This window comes from Xenopus tropicalis, chromosome 8 (assembly GCF_000004195.4).
Source record: "Xenopus tropicalis strain Nigerian chromosome 8, UCB_Xtro_10.0, whole genome shotgun sequence".
In the NCBI taxonomy this organism is placed as follows: Eukaryota; Metazoa; Chordata; class Amphibia; order Anura; family Pipidae; genus Xenopus; species Xenopus tropicalis.
In genome coordinates, this window is record NC_030684.2 from 127854792 (window position 1) to 127878949 (window position 24158).

Here is a 24158-nt window from a genome sequence, read left to right on the forward strand (position 1 = left end):
AGGTAAAAGAGTTTTATCTCTGCCATAGGGAAGCAGTCAATTCCAGGGCTTTATATGAGAGAAGCTGTACTAGTCATCTACCAGGGCCAGTAGTAAATGAGGATACCAGACTGCAATATGTAGAAAAACTAGTGTCTTCAACGTTATTTCTCTGTGTAGTAGTATGTATGTAGTAGGAACACTCCAGTTCCTTGAGGTTATGATGAGTGTATGTTTAATGAAGGCGATATCCTATGTATTTAGTGGGAATTCAGCTACCTCATTCGCAGAGGCATTTCTTGGTCTGCTGCCTATGGCAGCACTGGGTAACATACCGCGTTATAGCAGAACCAGCACTACTCATTCAGAGGATATGGGTATTTCATTTCTCAGAGAGTGGTGTCTTGGTGAACACATAAAATGAACCCAGTAATTAAGCGAATCATTTATCAAATAGTATATGTGGTTACTGTTATTGTTGGTTTTTGTCATTTGATAAACAGATTCATACTTCCCTTTCATACTTTACTTCATAGACCAGACACATGATCTGTGTGAAATGGACTCTTAGGGCTCTGGCACACGGGGAAGATTAGTCGCCCGCGATTAACTCCCTGTTCGCGGGCGACTAATCTTCCCCGTGTGCCAGAGCCCTTAATTATAAGGGCTGTTCACTGAGCACTTTAACCAATCACAATTATGGTGATATCATTTTTTCTTATCTGTTAATGACAAGAGGATACTCACACCCCTTCAGTAGAGTAAGTTGCACTTCTTGACTCTCTGGGGATGATGAAGCATGATCTTAGCAAGAATAAATATTAACTCTATAGCCAATAATCATTGGATGGTAGTATGCCAAACTGTTGGGATGGCCAACCAGTAAGGGATTCAGCCTGAAGGTTAATTAAAGTGAACTTTGAGATGAATAATTGTTATTTGTCAGTTCATCAAATTTATTTGCTGTCCTGAAACCTATAGTAAACAACCAGCAACTAGTAAGGCCAGAATATTGAAAATAGTGGGTTGTGGGAGAACATTTGGCAACATAAATAAAGTCATTACCCGCACTATTTTATTCATGAAAATAGACTTCAGATATTGAAATAAACTCATGTCCAACCCTAACATAAAGGAATACACATAGCTGTTACATAGTGTGACATATAAAATAGTTATAGAAATCTCCCCCCCCTCATTTTTTTAATATTCTTTCTTTTATTCAGTCCTTAGTTCTTATTTGTTTTTTCTTTTTTAACATATCCAATGAAAGACAAAAATATTTTAAAAGAGTTTGATGTTTAGAGGAGGTTAAATGGCCATAGTATAATACATAGGTGGTGGAAGATTTTCTTGCGTTTGAAGGGGGATGGGGTACAGCATAAGTGTTTTTGCAAAATGTGCATGACATGGGGAATATCAGTATTTAAACAGGAATCGGAGCTAATAAATTTTGGCCCCCTTGTCTCCCCAGTTCCATACCTATGATATAATAATAATCATGTCCCTCGGTTCCTGGTGTTCCTTCCAGTGATATACTGTTTGCTGTTCATTTCCGGGTGCAATAATATTATATAACATTTTGGGATAAAAATGCAAACAAGAAGTCCAGCACTTGAAGATAGTATAGCAAAGATTTCTACTGCCACCGTCTGTTTCCCCTTGGTACTGAGGTAAGCAGGTATAAATGTCAGCCAAACACTGGCAAATACCAACATACTGAATGTGATGAACTTGGTCTCATTAAATGTGTCAGGGAGCTTCCTAGCCAAACAGGCAACCAATAGACTAACAGCTGCTAACAAACCCATATACCCCAGCACACATGCAAATAACACCCTAGAGCCTTCATTGCACTCAATCACTATTATCCCTATTTCTGCCGCCATATTGAATTCTGCAAATGGAGCTGCCCTGGCCAACCAAACAATGCATAGAATTATCTGAACCATTGTACAAACAGGGACAATATAAACAGGTATTCTCATTGCCACCAGTCTTTTCAGCTTACTGTCTGGGTTTGTGGCACTAAATATCATGATGACAGTGACAGTCTTTGCTAGGATGACTGAAATGCAAAATGAGAAAATAACAGCAAACAGGACCTGGCGTATCATGCACGACTTCAGGTTGGGTCTGCCAATGAATGCCAAGGAACACAGGAAGCCAAACATGAGGGAGATGAGAAGTAGGTAGCTGAGCTCTCTGTTATTGGCTTTTACTATGGGAGTCTTCCGTTTAGCTATGAACAGGCAGAAGGCAGAAAACGTAATCAGACAAAACAAGACTGAAATACAGGCAAGCGAGGAACCCAACGGCTCATCATAAGAAAGGAACTGAATTATTTTTGGAAGACATCTTTCTTTCATGCTGTCAGGCCATTGGTCTTCTGGGCACTTTAGACATTCACTGTTATCTGGAACAACAGGAAACATAGGGAAATGCAATCATTCATTTCACATAAAAACTGATACACCCATAAGCCATAAGAGCTCATATGTAATCAATACCAATACAGAGACAGAGGAATACAGTGTTAGCAATAGCTAGCACTTGTATTCTATAGGAGCAATATAGTCATTTCTTTTTATTTTTACCCTTTATTAATACTTTTCCCTCACAGTATAATATTAAAATAATATATTTTTATCGGCCCTACTGTTGACATTAAACAATTTGTATGCAGTATATATATAAAGTCTGGTGAAGTATCTTCAGAGAAGATGACATTTTTGATCATGTAAAAGGAATTAACTAAACTTCAGTTGCCTTTATATGATGATACACATTATTCTATATTTGTTTTTGAGCTCTGGTCCCAATGGAAACAGAATGTAAATGTTGCAAACCTTTTGGGTTGGGAATCTCTCCTTCAGAACACGGCAGACAATCAAAGCAGCAGATCTTTTGTCCTTGAATGGTGGCTCTTCTGTGGCCTCTTGGGCAAGGGTCACTGCACACTGACACAGGGATCTGAAGAATATTGAGTTGAAAAAAACCACTTAACTCTTTATATATATTTCCAAGTTTGAATTTTCAAGACTTATTAAAAAAATTAAAATCAGCATCTAAAACCTGTGAAGATACTAGAGAAATCAATGGAATGGATAATGGGTACAGAGCAGAGTTACAATTGTTGGGTGGAAGAAGAAGAGACAGGGCTGATACACTGAGGGTTGGTCCGTCGGTGGGTTATCCAATTCCCGTAAAAGAGAGGCTTCCACCCACCATGGGAAAACCCACGGGAAAGCCCAAGTGTATATAAAAGGGGCTAGTAGTTTATGTTGATTTCTGCAATCCACTGTGTCTAAGCACTTATTTCAAATGTTGTAAAAAAGCAAGCGTCTTTGTCCTGGAGTGCCAGGACCCATTGGCGTTTAATAGTATACAGTAATTTACGTTCCTATAGTTGTTTTGAGGGGGGTTGCGAGGCTGTCCAACATTATAAAACAGATTTTATTGCTTTCAAGACAAGACTTTTTGCCAATCTAATATTAACTTCATTAATGTTGTCTGTGGGCCTGGGGTATAGCCCCAGTAATATCTCCCCAAAATACATCTAATGCAGTACAAGTCTATACAATGTGTTCTAAGCTGCCGTTAGGATAGGAGCACTTCATACATTGTGGGAAAGTAGATAGGCTGATTCTATATGTGAGTTTAGGTGTGACATACGATCTATGGAGGGTTTAGGGCCATGTCCTGGCAGTAGACTGCTGCTAGGGCCTTTGTGTCCTTAGCGTATGCTGTGGTGAGTTGAGCAATTGTAGTACTTGGAATCAATTCTAGCCATCCAGATATCCTGTCTTTATGGAGATTGTAGCCTATTGTTGGCTTTGACAGGTATTTTATTGATATACAGTGGCTTGCAAAAGTATTCGGCCCCCTTGAACTTTTCCACATTTTGTCACATTACAGCCACAAACATGAATCAATTTTATTGGAATTCCACGTGAAAGACCAATACAAAGTGGCGTACACGTGAGAAGTGGAACGAAAATCATACATGATTCTAAACATTTTTTACAAATAAATAACTGCAAAGTGGTGTGTGTAATTATTCAGCCCCCTTTGGTCTGAGTGCAGTCAGTTGCCCATAGACATTGCCTGATGAGTGCTAATGACTAAATAGAGTGCACCCGTGTGTAATCTAATGTTAGTACAAATACAGCTGCTCTGTGACGGCCTCAGAGGTTGTCTAAGAGAATATTGGGAGCAACAACACCATGAAGTCCAAGGAACACACCAGACAGGTCAGGGATAAAGTTATTGAGAAATTTAAAGCAGGCTTAGGCTACAAAAAGATTTCCAAAGCCTTGAACATCCCACGGAGCACTGTTCCACCGATCATTCAGAAATGGAAGGAGTATGACACCACTGTAAACCTACCAAGACAAGGCCGTCCACGTAAACTCACAGGCCGAACAAGGAGAGTGCTGATCAGAAATGCAGCCAAGAGGCCCATGGTGACTCTGGGGGAGCTGCAGAGATCTACAGCTCAGGTGGGGGAATCTCTCCATAGGACAACTATAAGTCGTGCACTGCACAAAGTTGGCCTTTATGGAAGAGTGGCAAGAAGAAAGCCATTGTTAACAGAAAACCATAAGAAGTCCCGTTTGCAGTTTGCCACAAGCCATGTGGGGGACACAGCAAACATGTGGAAGAAGGTGCTCTGGTCAGATGAGACCAAAATGGAACTTTTTGGCCAAAATGCAAAACGCTATGTGTGGCGGAAAACTAACACTGCACATCACTCTGAACACACCATCCCCACTGTCACATATGGGGGGGCAGCATCATGCTCTGGGGGGGCTTCTCTTCAGCAGGGACAGGGAAGCTGGTCAGAGTTGATGGGAAGATGGATGGAGCCAAATACAGGGCAATCTTGGAAGAAAACCTCTTGGAGTCTGCAAAAGACTTGAGACTGGGGCGGAGGTTCACCTTCCAGCAGGACAACGACCCTAAACATAAAGCCGGGGCAACAATGGAATGGTTTAAAACAAAACATATCCATGTGTTAGAATGGCCCAGTCACAGTCCAGATCTAAATCCAATCGAGAATCTGTGGCAAGATCTGAAAACTGCTGTTCACAAACGCTGTCCATCTAATCTGACTGAGCTGGAGCTGTTTTGCAAAGAAGAAGGATTTCAGTCTGTAGATGTGCAAAGCTGGTAGAGACAGACCCTAAAAGCCTGGCAGCTGGAATTGCAGCAAAAGGGGGTTCTACAAAGTATTGACTCAGGGGGCTGAATAATTACGCACACCCCACTTTGCAGTTATTTATTTGTAAAAAATGTTTGGAATCATGTACGATTTTCCTTCCACTTCTCACATGTACACCACGTTGTATTGGTCTTTCACGTGGAATTCCAATAAAATTGATTCATGTTTGTGGCTGTAATGTGACAAAATGTGGAAAAGTTCAAGGGGGCCGAATACTTTTGCAAGCCACTGTAAATGACTGTAAGAATGGGGGCGGTGGTCAAAAAACATGTTAAATTAGCCTACAGCTCATTTTGGGGGACACAAATGAAGATCTGTCAGTACAATGTGACATACATTAGGATATTTATGTGCAAAACATCAAATAACTTACTTTGTCGATGTTCCATAAAATCTTGTCCTCCTGTATCTTGAGTTCTTGGCCCTTTGGAGCCCGTGCATTAAAGCTGCCAATGGAGACATACTGGTTGCTTCCATTAGGGAACATCTGCCAATTCAAGATGTCCAGATAGAGGGGAACGTCCCCATTCGCATCAAAATATATCTCATCCCCTGCCGTGTTGTTGAACCTAATATGCTTTATGTAATGGTGCAGCTAGAAGGAAATGACCATCATTTACAAAATCTGATTTGTCAAAGTACTAAAATAATTAAATTCTACAAGACTTTGTTATTGGTTTTTCATCTTACGTACAATTAATTAGATATTTTTTAGAGTTTATGTGAGAATGTAATAACCTTTCATGTATTATAATCATATATAAAATGAAACTGAATCCTTAGTGAAAGGTGCTGAGAGCCCGGTTCTAGATAAAATGTAGCTCATTGGCTGTTGTGAAATTACAACTGACAATATGTCAGTTGGAATTTTGATTATATTTATGTAACACCCATTTTCCTTTTAATTAGTTCTGTACAACCAAATACATATCAGTAGCCTCATGCAGTTGTGCCTGTTAGTGGGTAGATATACTGTACCTGCCAGGGTTGATGATTATAAATATCAGCACAAGATCCATTCTTAAAGGGCCCTTTCCCTGGAACACAGTTCTTCATCTGGTGCAAAGCATGTGCTACTGAGAGGACTGCAGTATACACTTTGTGAGTGAATCTGAAGTTGTAAACATCAAATATATTGGGATCAATACTGTCCACTTTCTCCTTCCCTGTGCACCAAACAATATCTTCCCTATGTGGTGCCGGAGATGAATTATTGTAGGCGCCATTTTCTGGCCAAACACATCGAAATGCATTCTCCCAAAATGTCTTTACAAAAAGATCATCCAAAGAAACGGAAGGGTGAAGGCTATAAAGAAACTCCCTAAATCCAGGAATGGTTCCAAATTGAGCTGCTATTCCAAAACTTCCATTTAAGGTTGTTAGAAAATCTTTTCTAGGGAAGTCAGATGATATGGACCAACTGGCAGTGCCCAGCCACACTTTGTCAGTGATATTGTGTAATGATGCTTCTTCAATGAATGGAATGAAGCTTACTACAGTGCAAAACAAAATGATCACTGTTGCTCTGGATTTCTGGATGACATCAATAATACGGAAGACGGACTCCATAAAGTTGAAAATGGGAAGTATCTCATAAAATGCAATACAGCCGCCATTATTCTCAATCTCTCGAGTTACCAGCTGAGCCCCTGATCTTCCCAAGTCATTGTCGGAGGATATGATGCCCACCCAGGTCCAGTTAAAGTACTTCAACAACTGAGCAAGCGCAAAAACCTCATAGTCAGCATTGTGGATGGTTCTGAGGAAGGACGGGAATTGTATTTTATCACTCAGTGAAGGGTGAAGTGAACCATAGCTAACCTGTTGGATAGGGATAATAGCTGATGTTAGTGGCAAAACAGAAAATAATAGTAACTATGATTATTAACACAAATAGTCACCATTAATGATTCCATCTAATTCAAAGTCTTTTCTACAAAGTCACAACATGGCTGTGCAATTATTTACATGTAGCATCAGGCTCACATGACCACACCCCTTTCCTTCTCAGTAAAAAGAATGGTGTCTAATGTTTGGGTTAATAGGAAATACAGTGTCCCATAGGTTTAACCTTTTCACTTTAGGGGCCTTTCCTCAGGGGAACTTTTAGTTTGCCCAGGAAAACAATATATCATTTTTTTCAGCACAACCTATTCTTTCAAAATATGGAAGAATTGTTGTGTAATTCCAATTCTGTAGCAAGATATGGGCTTCTAAATGTCTAAAAATGAAAAAAATAATAAAATTTTCCATAATATATACACACATACCAGAAACAAAAATTATTTTATGCACAAAACTACAACTGATTTGGAAAATCCCATGTCTCCTGAACGTGCCAATACCAAATATTCATAGTTTTATGGAGATTTCTCACTTGTATAGGTCAAAAACTCCCAGCAGTACACTACCAAAATTCCAAAGCACTGCTTCAGAAAACTGCATACTTTAGATTTCAAGGCCAAAAATTCCACTAACTGAAGGTTTATCCGAGAAAATGATACATTTTTGGAAAGAACTGATTCTGGGGAATCCAGAATAGGCACAACTGTCTGTCTGCTCCAAACTATCAAGTCGCAATGCTTTCCTAAATTTATTGGTTTTTATCAAAATTTGTGAAATTTTTAAAAAATCGCTTCAAAGCTTCCAGTCTAAAGTATCTTATCTCCTACAGGTCATAAAGTAACCAGATAAAACCTAAATATGAACGCCAGGGGTCCACTGAACAGTTTGATGCCTAATATGTATAGGTTTACCTAAGTATGTGGCATGTAGGGGCCCCAATGTGAACATACCCCCATATGATCTATCATTTCTGTCATTACAGCTTCCGCAAAATGAACACAATGACATCATTTTATGTGGGATAAAGCTAGGATAAAGTATGCTCACCCCAGAAAGTCATATATTTTTGGAAAGTACACATTACCCCGAATCTAAAATGGGTACCTGTGTCTTTCTACTCCAAAGTACCAAGCCGCAAAGCTTTTCTAAATGTAGAAATTTTGATGACATTTCCAAAAGTCCCCTCAAAGCTTCCACTTTGCATCATCTTATCTCCCACATAGCATTAGGTACCAAGATAAAACACCCTAAATGTGAACGCCAGGGGCCCACTGAACAGTTTGATGCCCAATATGTATAGGTTTACCTAAGTATGTGGCATGTAGGGGCCCCAATGTTAACATATCCCCATATGATCTATCATTTCTGTCATTTCAGCTCCAGCAAATCAACAGATTTACATCATTATATGGGGGATAAAGCTAAAAAAAAGTACACTCACCCCAGAAAGCCATATATTTTTGGAAAGTTCACATTCCCCCAAATCCAAAAGAGGTACCCGTGTCATATATTTTTGGAAAGTACACATTCTCCCGAATCTATAATGGGTACCCATGTCTTTCTACTCCAAAGTACCAAGCCGCACAGCTTTTCTAAAGTTAGCAATTTTGATGACATTTCCAAAAATACCCTCAAAGCTTCCACTTTGCAGCATTATATCTCCCACATAGCATTAGGTACCAAGATAAAAAAACCCTAAATTTGATGCCCAATATGTATAGGTTTACCTATAAGTATAAGTAGGGGCCCCAATGTTAACATATCCCCATATGATCTATCATTTCTGTCATTTCAGCTCCAGCTAAATCAACAGATTTACATCATTAAATGGGGTATAAAGCTAGAAAAAAGTATGCTCACCCCAGAAAGCCACACATTCCCTCGAATCTAAAATGGGTACCCATGTCTTTCTACTCCAAAGTACCAAGCCGCTAAACTTTAGCAATTTTGATGACATTTCCAAAAATCCCCTCAAAGCTTCCACTTTGCATCATCTTATCTCTCATATAGCATTAGGGACCAAGATAAAACACCATAACTGTGAACGCCAGGGGTCCACTGAACAGTTTGATGCCCAATATGTATAGGTTTACCTAAGTATGTGGCATGTAGGGGCCCCAATGTGAACATATACCCATATGTACTGTCATTTCTGTCATTTCAGCTCCAGCAAAATCAACAGATTTACATCATTAAATGGGGGATAAAGCTAAACTTTTCTAAAGTTAGCAATTTTGATAACATTTCCAAAAATCCCCTCAAAGCTTCCAATTTGCAGCATCTTATCGCCCACATAGCATTAGATACCAAGATAAAATCGCGTCGCAGGACCGACATGACAGCCCCCTTGGCTTGTGGCCCAGGGGGCTGTCATCGATACCACATTTTTTCTAGGCTCCGCATTTTAGACCTTTCTTAGGCCTCATATTTTGTTAGGACGACCCTGCTGGTCCGTTTCTTGGAGTTGGACATATGTACATATACCTGAGGCTGGAATACTAAAGGTATCTGGAAGGCTCAGGGCTCTGGCAGGCTAAACACACTTGTACTTATTTCATTACTGCTAATCCCTAACTGTACAGCAACATTAAACAGCATATCATTTCTGATTACATTTTGTATATATAGGCAGCAGTGATGTACCTGGGGGTATCTGTTCAGTCCCATGATCATGGCTAACGGTATTGAGGCCTTGGAGGGCAAATCCCCAATAATAGCCAATGGCATGATATCTTTGTTGCAGTCAAAATTGGGCACCACTTTTTCCTTCCCTGACAAAATCCATTGAGCTCCCATTAATGACTTCACCTCATTGTAACAAGAATCATAGAGTTTATAGCCCAGAGTTATATTGGGCAGAAGATCATCAGAGGCATTAATCTCCATTATAGTGTATACCATCGCAAGGAAGAAGCGGTAATATCTGAGATGGAATCTAATAAAAAAGGAAACGTCTGTCAATGTTCAAATGATCATTCACTGAACTTGCTATCACAGTGGATAAAATGGATATCACCATTCACTCATATGTGATTTTTTTGTGATATTAACTATACCCTTAAATCCACATGCCTCCTATGGTGCACACAGGGAGCATAGGGCAGGCAGAGCATGGCACACGGAAAAAGCGAAGCAGGCAGGCACTCCAGAATCACCAAGGAAATAGTTGTAGAACTCAGGTATAGAGTAAAATCATGGTAATTTTATTAGTTATAATACATAAATGCTATAAAGCCTTACGCATTTCGTACTATTCAGTACCGAATGGTACTTAATCGTATGCATAGGACAGGTATAGTATGGCACACACAGGCAGCATAGGGCAGGCAGAGTATGGCACACACAGTAAGCATAGGGCAGGCAGGGTATGGCACACACAGGCAGCATAGGGCAGGCAGAGTATGGCACACACAGGCAGCATTGGGCAGGCAGAGTATGGTACACACAGGCAGCATAGGGCAGGCAGAGTATGGCACACACAGGGGCATGGGGCAGGCAGAGTATGGCACACACAGGCAGCATAGGGGAGGCAGAGTATGGCACACACAGGCAGCACAGGGCAATAATAATATAATAAATTATATCTAAAACCAATTTGAGATGGATACAGTTGGAGGCCCCAAGGCCAGGAAGCATTTACTGGTCACCTATTTAAAAGCAATCATCATATTGGTTTCTATGGGTTACTGCTCCTGGGCAAACTTAGTGCCTTTTATTACACATGGGGCTTTGTCACCTCTAATGGATGGAGAGGTAGATATGAACATACACATTTTGTGTATATATCGTTTCGAAGGGGATTTTAAAACATAGTACAATTCTAAATTCATTTTTGAGGCCGCTTTATTAAGCAGCTAAACCAAAAATAAATCCATTGTTGGGATCTAGGACATGGTATAAGATATGGGCCCTGTATACAAAGACAAAATATACTGTATTTGCCAAATGTAAAACAATTCTTTGTGATGTAAAAATTAATGTGTTCAAGTGCAAAAATGACAAAAGGAAACCTTACCTGCTGCACTGGATTGGCTGAGGCCTTTCCCTAAAGTTAACCACAAGGAAACTTACATTCATGTGAACTGAAAAGAGCCCCCCTAATGTGATATCTCCCGCCAGCGAGTAACCAATCACATCTTCAGTAAGCAGCCGGCACCCTTCTAATAAAGCTTCACCCACGCCGCCCTGATACCATGACAGCACTAGTAACAAGCTGAGATGGCAAACAAAGATGAAAATAAAATACATATTCTGTATAAATGCAGGGGAGCTGTTTGGAAACCTGTGAATGAGAAAAGAAGGAATCATTCTGGGGAGGTGTTTCTGACAAAATTATACTATACTTTCTGTAAAAGGATTCCAATAAATGGGAAATGGGAAAGGTGACAGCAGGGAGAAAAGGAAAATGCTTTTGTGCCTTATTTTGCCTGATTGTAGCTTTTTGTGTATTGGGCTGTGTAGTTTTGAACAGGGACCTTTTATCCAGGACCTGGGCTTTTCTGGATAAGGAACCTTTCTATAATTTAGATCTCCATACCTAAAGTCTACTAAGAAATCATTTAAGCATGAATTAAACCCTATAAGATTGTTTTACCTCCAGTAAGTATTAATTATATCTTAGTTGGGATCAAGTACAGGTACTGTTTTATTATTACAGAGAAAAGGGAATCATTTAACCATTAAATAAACCCAATAGGGCTGTTCTGCCCCCAATAAGGGGTAATTATATCTTAGTTGGGATCAAGTACAGGTACTGTTTAATTATTACAGAGAAAAGGGAATCATTTAAACATGAAATAAACCCAATAGGATTGTTCTGCCCCCAATAAGGGGTAATTATATCTTAGTTGGGATCAAGTACAGGTACTGTTTTATTATTACAGAGAAAAGGGAATCATTTAACCATTAAATAAACCCAATAGGGCTGTTCTGCCCCCAATAAGGGGTAATTATATCTTAGTTGGGATCAAGTACAGGTACTGTTTAATTATTACAGAGAAAAGGGAATCATTTAAACATGAAATAAACCCAATAGGATTGTTCTGCCCCCAATAAGGGGTAATTATATCTTAGTTGGGATCAAGTACAGGTACTGTTTTATTATTACAGAGAAAAGGGAATCATTTAAACATGAAATAAACCCAATAGGGCTGTTCTGCCCCCAATAAGGGGTAATTATATCTTAGTTGGGATCAAGTACAGGTACTGTTTTATTATTACAGAGAAAAGGGAATCATTTAACCATGAAATAAACCCAATAGGGCTGTTCTGCCCCAATAAGGGGTAATTATATCTTATTTGGGATCAAGTACAGGTACTGTTTAATTATTACAGAGAAAAGGGAATCATTTAACCATGAAATAAACCCAATAGGGCTGTTCTGCCCCCAATAAGGGGTAATTATATCTTAGTTGGGATCAAGTACAGGTACTGTTTTATTATTACAGAGAAAAGGGAATCATTTAACCATGAAATAAACCCAATAGGACTCTTCTGCCCCCAATAAGGGGTAATTATATCTTAGTTGGGATCAAGTACAGGTACTGTTTTATTATTACAGAGAAAAGGGAATCATTTAACCATGAAATAAACCCAATAGGGCTGTTCTGCCCCCAATAAGGGGTAATTATATCTTAGTTGGGATCAAGTACAGGTACTGTTTTATTATTACAGAGAAAAGGGAATCATTTAACCATTAAATAAACCCAATAGGGCTGTTCTGCCCCCAATAAGGGGTAATTATATCTTAGTTGGGATCAAGTACAGGTACTGTTTTATTATTACAGAGAAAAGGGAATCATTTAAAGATGAAATAAACCCAATAGGGCTGTTCTGCCCCAATAAGGGGTAATTATATCTTAGTTGGGATCAAGTACAGGTACTGTTTTATTATTACAGAGAAAAGGGAATCATTTAACCATTAAATAAACCCAATAGGGCTGTTCTGCCCCCAATAAGGGGTAATTATATCTTAGTTGGGATCAAGTACAGGTACTGTTTTATTATTACAGAGAAAAGGGAATCATTTAAAGATGAAATAAACCCAATAGGGCTGTTCTGCCCCAATAAGGGGTAATTATATCTTAGTTGGGATCAAGTACAGGTACTGTTTTATTATTACAGAGAAAAGGGAATCATTTAACCATTAAATAAACCCAATAGGGCTGTTCTGCCCCCAATAAGGGGTAATTATATCTTAGTTGGGATCAAGTACAGGTACTGTTTTATTATTACAGAGAAAAGGGAATCATTTAACCATTAAATAAACCCAATAGGGCTGTTCTGCCCCCAATAAGGGGTAATTATATCTTAGTTGGGATCAAGTACAGGGTACTGTTTTATTATTACAGAAAAAAAGGAAATTTTTAAGAATTATAATGGAGTCTATGGGAGATGGCCTTCCTGTAATTCAGACCTTTCTGGATAATGGGTTTCCAGATAACGGATCCCATACCTGTATGTGAGGAGGTGTCTGCATGTGTGTAGATGTGTGTGTCAGTGTGTCCATTGGGCACAGTTGGCCATCAAGCAGTGTAAGTGGGTTCTGGGTGCTCTGACTGTGCCAGTGTGGCTAGAGGTAATAGCACCAGAAGGAGGGGGTGGTTACTGTTTAGTAAAGACAGTGCTTGGGTTTCTCTGCCCTATATTAGCTGTGTATGGGGGTACTTAACGGGGGCACTAGTATAGCCTGGGGGCAGCTGCAACAGGAAAAACAACAAAGTACATATTCAAATTACACCTCTATAGCAAATAATTTCTACATACAATGTCTACAAGGCTGATTATTAATTTCTGATGCAGACTGCATTGATTTTAGAGCTGCCATGCAATAATCATCAGTATTATTTACTAATCGGCCTTATATTGTGACATTTATATTCTATATACAGTATATTGTGAGTGGGTCCCTAAGCTCAGATAAATGACAGCAGCACAGAGCAAGGGAATCAGCAGAAAAGAAGATGGGGGGCTACTGGGGCATCTTTGGGTGCACAGACCTTCCCTCCTAAAGGGCTGTGGGTGCTTGTTTGAAGTGTAATGATTTTATACAAAGGAGAGCTCTGCCGCTCATGTTATAGAAAGTCACTATTGTGCAAACAACAACAAGGTTATATTGTAACTGTCAGTTATTATGTTCAATATTATTGTGAGTTCCTTCATCACATTTGCGGCAATTTTGGGCACTTTGGCAGCTGGGGGCTACATCCCTTCTGTGTGACTATTGCTGACAAGCGTCACTGTCAGGGAATTGACATTGTAGGTTATAAGGGATTTAATACAGACTCGCGGAGCTGCTAAAACTCAGGTGGAAAAGCTCAAGAGACCGCCCTTTTATGCCATTGGCCTTAGACATTGAAATGATGTTGAACTTATTTATATGAAAAATATATTAAGATATATTAAATGACTCTATAAATCAGATGACATTATAATTTAAAGAGACAACTTACTCCAGATGAATTCATCAAGATGCGACCCGTTTAGTGAAGGTTCATATCTCTATGACGATTATGATTCTTATCCGTGTCCAAGGTTTTATACTCGGCCAAGTTGGAAAACAAACTCCAGGGAAAGCAAAAAGGTAAAGTCTAATTATTATTTGATATAAATGAATATGCTGCGCACTGTTATTATAACATTTTCCTTAAGGATAACCCATAATTATAATCATTGCTATCAGGAAACATTCAAATCTTTATGTCACCAGTTATGCCGGGGTTTAAAGTCAATGTTATTAACTGCTCCTTGTCTGTCTTGGCCTTACTGTCTTGGTAACATATTAAGTTAGGTTGAAAAAAGACATAAGTCCATCAAGTTCAACCATAATGCCTATATATAACCTGCCTAACTGCTAGTTGATCCAGAGGAAGGCAAAAACCCCATCTGAAGCCTCTCTAATTTGCCTCAGAGGGGAAAAAATTCCTTCCTGACTCCTAATCCTGTATTCCCTCACTTGCTAAGAATCCATCCAGCCCCTTCTTAAAGTTATATAATGTATCAGCCAGCACGACTGATTCGGGGAGGGAATTCCCACAACTTCACAGCTCTCACAGTAACAAACCCTTTCCGAATATTTAAATGCAACCTCCCTTCTTCTAAACGGAGTGGGTGCCCTCGTGTCCGTTGGAAGGACCTACTGGTAAATAAAACATTAGAAAGGTTATTATATGATCCCTTTATATATTTATACATAGTTATCATGTCACCCCTTAAGTGCCTCTTCTCCAGTGTAAACAGACCCAACTTGGCCAGTCTTTCTTCATAACTGAGACTTTCCATACCCTTTACCAGCTTAGTTGCCCTTCTCTGGACCCTCTCTAACTCAATAATGTCCCGTTTGAGCCCTGGAGACCAAAACTGAACAGCATATTCTAGATGGGGCCTTATCAGCGCTCTGTAAATAACCCCCTCCTCCCATGAATCTATACCCCTTTTAATACAGCTCAAAACCTTGTTTGCCCTTGCAGCTGCTGCCTGGCATTGCTTGCTACAGCCAAGTTTATTATCTACAACAGGGCTGTCCAAGTGGTGACCCACAGCCCCTCTCTGTGTGGCACCCCACCTGTCTTGCTGCTGTTACTGCATACCTTTGTGTAAGATTTAAATGTTATAAATACTGAGATTAACAGGCCCTGCATTGTTCACATCTCAGATTCAGGTTGTAATGTTTAAACATGTAATCCCTTGTGTTGTTCACACCTTTTAATCCCTGCAGTGTTCACACCTCAGTCTTAGACTGTAATCCCCCACATTGTTCTCCTGTTCACTCTGCCTACTCTACCCTGCCTGTGTGTGCCATACTCTGCCTGCCCTATTCTGCCTGTGTGTGCCATACTCTGGCTGCCCTTTGCTGCCTGTGTGTGCCATACTCTGCCTGCACTATGCTGCCTGTGTGTGCCATACTCTTTCTGTCCTATGCTGCCTGTGTGTGCCATACTCTGCCTGCTCTATGCTTCCTGTGTGTACCATACTCTGCCTGCCCTATGCTGCCTGTGTGTGCCATACGCTGCCTGCCCTATGCTGCCTGTGTGTACCATACTCTGTCTGCCCTATGCTGCCTGTGTGCCATACTCTGCCTACTCTACCCTGCCTATGTGTGTCATACTCTGCCTGCCCTATGCTGCCTGTGTGTGTCATACTCTGCCTGCCCTATGCTGCATGTGTGTGCCATACTCTGCCTTCCCTATGCTGCCGGTGTGTGCCATACTCTGCCTGCCCTATGCTGCCTGTGTGTGCCATACTCTGCCTGCCCTATGCTGCCTGGGTGTGCCATACCCTGCCTGCCTTATGCTCCCTGTGTGTGCCATAATCTGCCTGCCCTACCCTGCCTGTGTGTGCCATACTCTGCCTTGCCTATGCTGCCTGTGTGTGCTATACTCTGCCTGCCCTATGCTGCCTGTGTGTGCCATACTCTGATGCCCTATTGTGCCTGTGTGTGCCATATTCTGCCTGTCCTATGCTGCCTGGGTGAGCTGTACCCTTCTTGCCCTATGCTGCCTGTGGGAGGTGAACCTGGCAAGGGTTGGTTCTGGGAGTTTGTTAGCATTTGTAAACAGTCATTATATGGTCCCTAAGGTGTGCTATCCACAAGGCTGGGAGGAGGCGGCATATGGATTTATGGGTGTGTCTTAATATGACTCTTAATATAATTCTTTCACATATGGGTTTTTGCTGTGCTACCACCATTAATATGGGTATGGTCTTAAAAGCTCTTGTGATAACATGGGTGTGGCATAAAGTGGGTGTGGGTTTTTGTTTTAAAAGGGGAGTGGTCAACACTTTCTTCCATTATCGGCCCTCCACCACGTAGGCCAGAAAAATTCTGTCCCTCGGTACCACAGAAGTTGGACAGCACTGATCTACAAGGATTTGCCTAGTGCAGTCCCATTAAGGGTATAAGTGGGGGCATATTTTTACATCCCAGGTGCATGACCTTACATTTATCCACATTAAATCTCATCTGCCACTTAGCTGCCCAGATTGTCAGTTGGTCAAGATCCTGCTGCAGGGATGTCACATCCTGGATAGAATTGACTGGTCTGCAGAGTTTTGTATCATCTGCAAACACTGATACATTACTCATAATACCCTCCCCTAAGTCATTTATGAACAAGTTAAACAAAAGTGGACCCAGTACAGAACCCTGAGGGACCCCACTGAGGACCTTATTCCAAGTAGAGAATGTGCCATTAACAACCACCCTCTGTACCCGATCCTGTAGCCAGTTTTCTATCCATGTGCAAACGACTTCACTAAGACCAATAGACCTTAGCTTAGAAAGCAGTCGTTTGTGGGGAACGGTATCAAATGCTTTGGCAAAATCCAAATAGATTATATCTACTGCATCCCCACTGTCCAGCTTCTTACTTACCTCATCATAAAAAGCAATTAAATTGGTCTGACATGACCTGTCCTTCATAAAGCCATGCTGATTACTGCTCATAATGGCATTCTCCACTACATAATTTTGAATGTGATCCCTTAACAAGCCTTCAAATAACTTGCCCACCACGGATGTCAGACTTACAGGCCTATAATTGCCAGGCTGAGATCTTACTCCCTTTTTAAATATGGGAATGACATTCGCCTTCTTCCAATCCCTAGGTACCATACCTGATGAAAGCGAGTCTGAGAATATCAGAAACAAGGGCCACTGCAATTCTGCCCCTAGCTCTCTCAGTACCCGAGGGTGTATTCCATCTGGCCCAGGTGCCTTGTTTACATTTATCGTGTGTAACCCTTTAAGCACCATATCCTGTGCCAACCACTGTATAGTTGGAGCTGAGGCAACAGTGAAGCTATTGGGTGGGACTTGGCCCACTGGCTCCCCCTACTGTATACACAGAAGAAAAGAACTGGTTAAGCACATCTGCCTTTTCTGTATCCGCTGTAACCATATTGTTATTATAACTCAATGGGGCCACACCCTCAACCTGCATCTTTTTACTATTAATATACTTAAAAAACTTTTTGGGGTTAGTCTTGGCCTCGGCCGCGATGCGCTCCTCATTTTCTATCTTTGCCTTCCGGATTGCTGTTTTACAACACTTGTTATAGTGTTTATATTCATTAAACGCAGCTACTGTCCCCTCTGACTTATATTTCTTAAAAGCTTTCCTTTTTCTCCCTATTAACTTCTTTACCTCAGAGTTAAGCCACATAGGGTGATTCTTAACACTTCTACTTTTTCTTATTAATGGAATAAATTGAGAACAGTAATGATTTAATATCATTTTAAATGACAACCATTTCTGCTCTGTGTTTTTATCAGAAAACATAAAGCCCCAATCTATGCCCTTGAAGTGCTGGGGGTTTTTGTTGCCCCAGTGTAAATTATTGAATCAAATCTTAATTTTCCTGGAATTTACAAATAATTGAACATTTTGTAACTGTTTATCCAGGTTACAACATTTTACCCTGGTTACCTGAGCAAATGTAAAATTAAAGTCAATTTCCACTTAAAAACCACTATTAATATAATAAAATAACAATGAGCAGTGCCACCTGGCTGTTCAGTTTTGCCAACTTTTTTTTTGAAAGAATAATAATGTATATTTAAGGAACAATATATACAATTTATCAGCATTACATGAATTTTCCTTTCTGTCACAGACATTTTTTTACATGAAAATCTAGCTTGGAATATGCTTGTCAGTTCCACCATTATATATTTTGTCCAAGATTTGTTTGACATAATTCATTCTGTAAGTAACTTTACACATAACTGGTTCTGTTGCATGGATTATATACATTTGTGTGACAGAATCAGGGTCAGACAGGGCCGCCGGGACACCGGGAAAATACCTGTTGGGCCCCGGCCCTGGTGGGCCCAAGCGGCCCAGACCCGACTCTGTTGCTGCTTTCCTAGGCCTCTGATGTCTTCAGGGGAGGACGTCAGACAGGGGCCCCTGCGGGGGGGGAGGGGGTTTAGGGGTACCAGAGGAGACACCTTGGAGGGTGCGGGGCCCCTGGGGCGGCAGCCCCGGTGGGCCCTGCACCCCCCAGTCCAACCCTGGACAGAATGCTTGTTAACATTTCAGAATGGAGTTTGTAATATAATGATATCCTTTTGTGCACAAACTTGAATTTATTCTTATTCTCCACTAGAAATATGTATTTCATATATTTTTAACCAGTGAATATGCCACACATTCATTCTGTGTACTGGGATTGTATTTTGTATACAGAATGTATCTTTGTAGACAAAATGCACATGTGACAAATGGCTCCCCATAGTAGTGAGATGTCCTACCAATAAGGGGTTCAGTCTGAAGAATAATTGGGTGAGCTTTGGGATAAATACTTGTCTCCTACACCATTACCCCCCTTAGAATTGTCATATAGTTTATAGGTCTAGGAAATAAGCAGATAAATGATTACATTATTAATACAAGACAACATTTAGGGGCAGATTTATCAAATTGTGAGATTAAAGCATAATACTAGAAGGATTCGCCCACTTTCTATTAATTCCTATGGGATTATCAAATGGTAAAACCTTATTTTTACCCATTAATAAATATTAATGGGTGAAAATAAGGGTTCACCATTTGATAAATATGTTTTTAAAAATCCCATAGGAATGAATGTTATGGAAGAAGTCAAAGATAAGAAAATAAATGGTTGTGGGAGGACATTAAAATCATAATTAACCAGACCATTTTTTCAATATTATTATAATATCATGTGCTGCTCAAACCAGTGGCGTAGCGAGGGGGGTGCCGAGGGGGCCATGGCCCCGGGCGGCGTATCAGAAGGGGCAGCGGCGGCTCCTTCTCTCTTACCGGCAACAGGCGCTTTTATAAGGTTGCGCCCGTGCGTATGACGTCACACGTCAGCGACGAGGCGCAACCTTATAGAAGCGCCTGTTGCCTGTAAGAGAGAAGGAGCCGCCGCCGATGGTCTGTTGGGGGTATGTACTATGGGGGAAATTGGGGGCACTGTGTGGGGGCTACTGTCTATGGGGAAATTGGGGCATCTTTCCATGGGGGGGGCCAGGTCTTTGTGGGGTATTGTGTATGGGGGCACTTCCTATTGGGGGCACTGTGTATGGGGCAATTGGGGCTCTGTGTATGAGGGCACTTTCTATTGGGGGGCAAGGTCTTTGGGGGGTATTGTCTATGGGGACACTGTGTATGGGGCAATTGGGGCACTGTGTATGGGGGCACTTCCTATTGGGGGCACTTTGTATGGGGCAATTGGGGGCACTGTTTATGGGGGCACTTTCTATTGGGGGAACTGTGTATGGGGCAATTGGGGCACTGTGTATGGGGGCACTTTCTGTGGGGGGGGCAAGGTCTTTGGGGGGTACTGTCTATGGGGGAACTGTGTATGGGGAAATTGGGGCACTGTGTATGGGGGCACTTCCTATTGGGGGCACTGTCTAAGGGCAATTGGGGGCACTGTGTGGAGGGGGCTGTCTATGGGGACACTGTGTATGGGGCAATTGGAGGCACTGTCTATGGGGAAATTGGGGCACTTTCTATGGGCAATTGGAGGCAATGTGTGTGGGGGGCACTGTGTATGGGGCAATTGGGGGCACTGTGTATGGGGGTACTGTCTATGGGGCAGTTGTATGGGGGGACCGTGGCCAGAATAGCGTTAGGGGGGCCTGGCCAGCATAGTGTTAGGGGGCACTGTGGTAGGGTGACCCTAATACTTTTTATGTCTGTGTGTCCTGTACTGATGGGAGGGGCCCCGTGATTTCTGATGGCGGCCCTGCCACCATGGGCAGCCACGGACGCACAGCTGAATCCACTTTTGACAATTATGACATGCGCACCGCATTTCAAATTCAATCAAAAAAAAAAAAAAAATTTAATGCTGCTTTTTTTATTTTGTCTATTTTGTTTAAGAATAACTAAATAGAGGGGCGGCAAATTTCCGGTCGGCCCCAGGCGACGAAAGCCCACGCTACGCCACTGGCTCAAACACAAAGAAAAATAACTCTGTGCACATTCTGAATAATCTATTGTATAGTGCAAATAAGAGATTGTATAGAAATCTATCTTTTATTCTTCTCTCAGCGTTTCTATGTTCTTTATTTTTTAACATATCCAATAAAAGCCAAAAACCTACATTTCTGAAGGAGTTTAATTTAATACCATTAAATAGTGTAATATACAGACAGTCGAAGATATTTCCGCTCAGCAGGGGCGGGGTCACGGCACGACTTTGTGTGAAATGTGCACCGAGTCATGCCGGCATTTAAAACTTTTGGCCCCTCTGGCTCCCCAGTTCCACACCTATGGTATTAATCATGTCCCTCGGTTCCTGGTGTTCCTTCCAGTGATATACTGTTTGGTGTTCATTTCCGGGTGCAATAATATTATATAACATTTTGGAAAAAAAATGCAAACAAGAAGTCCAGCCATTGAAGATAGTATAGCAAAGATTTCTACTGCCACCGTCTGTTTCCCCTTGGTACTGAGGTAAGCGGGTATAAATGTCAGCCAAACACTGGCAAATACCAACATACTGAATGTGATGAACTTGGTCTCATTAAATGTGTCAGGGAGCTTCCTAGCCAAACAGGCAACCAATAGACTAATAGCTGCTAACAAACCCATATACCCCAGCACACATGCAAATAACACCCTAGAGCCTTCATTGCACTCAGTCACTATTTTCCCTATTTCTGCCGCCATATTGAATTCTGGAAATGGAGCTGCCCTGGCCAACCAAACAATGCATAGAATTATCTGAACCATTGTACACACAGGGACAATATAAACAGGTATTCTCATTGCCACCAGTCTTTTCAGCTTACTGTCTGGGTTTGTGGCACTAAATATCATGATGACAGTGACAGTCTTTGCTAGGATGACTGAAATGCAAAATGAGAAAATAACAGCAAACAGGACCTGGCGTATCATGCACGTCTTCAGGTTGGGTCTGCCAATGAATGCCAAGGAACACAGGAAGCCAAACATGAGGGAGATGAGAAGTAGGTAGCTGAGCTCTCTGTTATTGGCTTTTACTATGGGAGTCTTCCGTTTAGCTATGAACAGGCAGAAGGCAGAAAACGTAATCAGACAAAACAAGACGGAAATACAGGCAAGCGAGGAACCCAACGGCTCATCATAAGAAAGGAACTGAATAGGTTTCGGAAGGCATCTTTCTTTCATGCGGTCAGGCCATTGGTCTTCTGGGCACTTTAGACATTCACTGTTATCTGCAACAACAGGAAACATAGGGAAATGCAATCATTTCTTTCATATAAAAACTGATACACCCATAAGTGCTTATACTTAATCACAACCAATAGAGACAAGAGGAATATAGTGTTATCGATATCTACAGCTTGCAATGTAGTCATTTCTTTTCATTTTCATTATTTTATTATTATAGGCCTTACTGGTCTCAAAAGAAACAGAATGTAAATGTTGCAAACCATTTGGGTTGAGAATCTCTCCTTCAGAACACGGCAGACAATCAAAGCAGCAGATCTTTTGTCCTTGAATGGTGGCTCTTCTGTGGCCTTTTGGGCAAGGGTCACTGCACACTGAGACAGGGATCTGAAGAATATTGAGTTGAAAAAAGGCTACAATTAAAGAACAAACTCTTGATTGGTTTTACATTAGATTTAAGGACTTGCAATTACATTTTTTGATTTGTAGTGTCTGCTAACAAAAACTTTACCAGGGTTTTTATTAACATTTTCTCAACTCCACCAAGCCTAGCAAGCAATGATAAGTTTACTATTTCAACTGGCCGGCACTGGTTGCTTCGGTGCAATGTAAGAAAAAGAAGAAAGTGGGAGGTAGGGATATTTAGGGAGGAGTTTGTTTTATTGACCAGATAATGGGAGGACAGGGCTGATACACTCATGGTTGGTGCATTGGTGGGTTATCCAGTTCCCCTAAAAGAGAGGTTTCTGCCCACCATGGGAAAGCCCAAGTGTATATAAAAGGGTACTAGTAGTTTATGTTGATTTCTGCAATCCAGTGTGTCTAAGCACTTATTTCAAATGTTGTAAAAAAGCAAGCGTCTTTGTCCTGGAGTGCCAAGATCCATTGTATCATAGTACATAGTAATTTGCGTTCCCATAGTTGTTCTGAGGGGGGTTGGGAGGCTGTCCAGCATTATAAAATAGATTTTATTGCTGTCAAGACAAGACTTTTTGCCAATCTTATATTAACTTCATTAATGTGGTCTGTGGGCCTGGGGTAAAGCCCCAGTAATATCTGTGGGTTTGTATGAGTTACAGGAATATTGCACAAATAGTGCCTTTTTGTAATAGAACATCTCTCAAAATACATCTAACAGAAGTCCACAGAACATGTTCTAAGCTGCCCTCAGGATAGGAGCACTTACATTGTGGGGACGTAGGTAGGCTTAATTTATATGTAAGTGTAGGTGTGACATACAGTACGACCCATGGAGGGGGTTTAGGGTAAGGTGACCAGATTTTTGGAGCATAATCCGGGAATAGAGATAAAAATGGCAGGGCCTTTGTGTCCTTAGCGCATGCTGTGGTGAGTTGAGCAATTGTAGAACTTGGAATAAATTCTAGCCATCTAGATAGCCTGTCTTTATGGAGATTGTAGCCTATAGTTGGCTTTAACAGGTATTTTTTATTGATTTAAATGACTGTAAGCATGCAGGGGTCTAAAACATGCCTACAGCTCATTTTAAGTGTTTATATTGGGGGGCGGGAATGAAGATCTGTCTGTACAATGTGACTTCAAATAACTTACTTTGTCAACGTTCCATAAAATCTTGTCCTCCTGTATCTTGAGTTGTTGGCCCTTTGGAGCCCGTGCATTAAAGCTGCCAATGGAGACATACTGGTTGCTTCCATTAGGGAACATCTGCCAATTCAAGATGTCCAGATAGAGGGGAACGTCCCCATTCTCATCAAAAGATATCTCATCCCCTGACAAGTTGTTGAACCTAATATGCTTAATGTAATGGAGCAGCTACAAAGAAATGAACATCATTTACAAAATCTGATTTGTCAAAGTACTAAAATAAATAAACTCTACAAGTCTTCATTATTGGTTCTTCATATGGGGTTTTAGTCTTATGCACAATTAATTGGATTTTAAACTTTTAACCTTAACAGGAGCTACATAGGGGCTAATATATAGTACTAGAGTATATTATC

At 41.0% G+C, this 24158-nt stretch overlaps 2 protein-coding genes across 2 annotated transcripts; both read right to left on the reverse strand.

Annotated features, from left to right (window-relative positions):
• Window positions 1–1478: 1478 nt before the first annotated feature.
• Window positions 1479–21248, reverse strand: LOC101732946 (vomeronasal type-2 receptor 26). Its single transcript, XM_031891798.1, has 5 exons — window positions 21178–21248; window positions 6698–6962; window positions 5577–5690; window positions 2829–2952; window positions 1479–2395 (listed from the first exon to the last, which is right to left on the reverse strand). The coding sequence occupies exons 1-5, from the start codon at window positions 21246–21248 to the stop codon at window positions 1479–1481; spliced, it is 1491 nt and encodes a 496-aa protein (XP_031747658.1).
• LOC100496914 (vomeronasal type-2 receptor 26) lies at window positions 21146–23958 on the reverse strand. Its single transcript, XM_031892404.1, has 3 exons — window positions 23749–23958; window positions 22443–22566; window positions 21146–22223 (listed from the first exon to the last, which is right to left on the reverse strand). The coding sequence occupies exons 1-3, from the start codon at window positions 23860–23862 to the stop codon at window positions 21307–21309; spliced, it is 1155 nt and encodes a 384-aa protein (XP_031748264.1). The 5' UTR covers window positions 23863–23958; the 3' UTR covers window positions 21146–21306.
• Between the last annotated feature and the right edge of the window lie 200 nt (window positions 23959–24158).